The sequence below is a fragment of the Nicotiana attenuata genome, unplaced genomic scaffold (assembly GCF_001879085.1).
Source record: "Nicotiana attenuata strain UT unplaced genomic scaffold, NIATTr2, whole genome shotgun sequence".
NCBI lineage: Eukaryota > Viridiplantae > Streptophyta > Magnoliopsida > Solanales > Solanaceae > Nicotiana > Nicotiana attenuata.
The window spans coordinates 47,625-48,898 of NW_017671022.1; the positions used below are offsets into that span (position 1 = coordinate 47,625).

Here is a 1,274-nt window from a genome sequence, read left to right on the forward strand (position 1 = left end):
AGCTATTTGTATGATTGTCATGTGAAAGTTGCTAATTTTCATGTTAATAGAATTAATTGAGAGAAGAATACTTATTTTATGTTGTTCGACATTTGAAATTGTGTTAAAGTTAGAAGACATTTTTGTTCTAGTTAACATCAAAGATATTCTAATAATTTGAAGAAACAAATAGTATTCTTTTCTATGGAATTATCACTTTAGGGTATATAGATCACAAATTTGATATTATGTCAATTTTTAAGATTCTTTACGCTATTATCCTAATGAATTCTAATTATTTATCATCTTTGATAGTTTTCAGTTTCACTATGTCGAATTTGTCAAAGCTTGAGTTTGTGGCACTTGACATTTCTGGAAAGAATTACCTATCATGGGTTCTCGATGCTGAGATTCACTTAGCCGCTAAAGGCCTTGATAACACCATTACTCAGGGTAATGAGGCATCAAGCCAAGACAAAGCGAAGGCCATGATTTTCCTTCGTCATCATTTGGATGAAGGTTTGAAGGTTGAATATTTGACAGTGAAAGATCCACTTGAATTATGGACTGGCCTGAAGGAGAGGTACGATCACCTTAAGGCAACGGTATTGCCAAGGGCTCGATATGAGTGGATGCACCTACGGTTGCAAGATTTTAAGACCATAAGTGAGTATAACTCTGTTGTATTTCGAATAACTTCCCAATTGAAATTATATGGGGATATTATGAATGATGAGGATTTGTTGGGAAAGACTCTTACATTTTTTCATGCCTCAAATATGGTATTACAGCAGCAATACCGTGAAAGGGGTTTTAAAAAGTATTCTGAATTGATCTCATGCCTTCTGGTGGCTGAGCAACATAATACCCTTTTGCTGAAAAATCATGAAGCCCGTCCCACAAGCAGCTCCGCTTCCTGAAGCGAATATGGCAGCTAGACGCGATAAGTCTGGAAAAAGGCAGAATAATAATCATGGACATATGAATGTACGTGGGCATGGCAATGGTAAGAGACGATATAATAGTCGTCATCATGGTGGTCATGGCAAACGAGAGAACAATATGGGTTCTTAAAATAATCATTCAAGAGGCAACAGCGGTAACTGCCACCGCTGTGGCATGAAAGGTCATTGGAAAATTGAATGTCGTGCACCTGAGTATTTCGTCAGGCTTTATCAAAACTCCATCAAAAGAAAGGCAAATAATATTGGAGCATCTTCTCCTAATGCCCCAATGGAGTCTCACTTGACCTTTAAAAATGATTTTGAGGCAGGGCCTTCAAATAAAAATGATGA

General features: G+C 36.9%; 1 protein-coding gene across 1 annotated transcript; it reads left to right on the forward strand.

Moving 5' to 3' along the window:
• Nucleotides 1-308: 308 nt before the first annotated feature.
• On the forward strand, nt 309-899 carry LOC109205320. The gene has a single exon (XM_019368028.1). It carries the CDS (start codon nt 309-311, stop codon nt 897-899), a length of 591 nt encoding a protein of 196 aa, XP_019223573.1.
• The last annotated feature ends 375 nt before the right edge of the window (nt 900-1,274 follow it).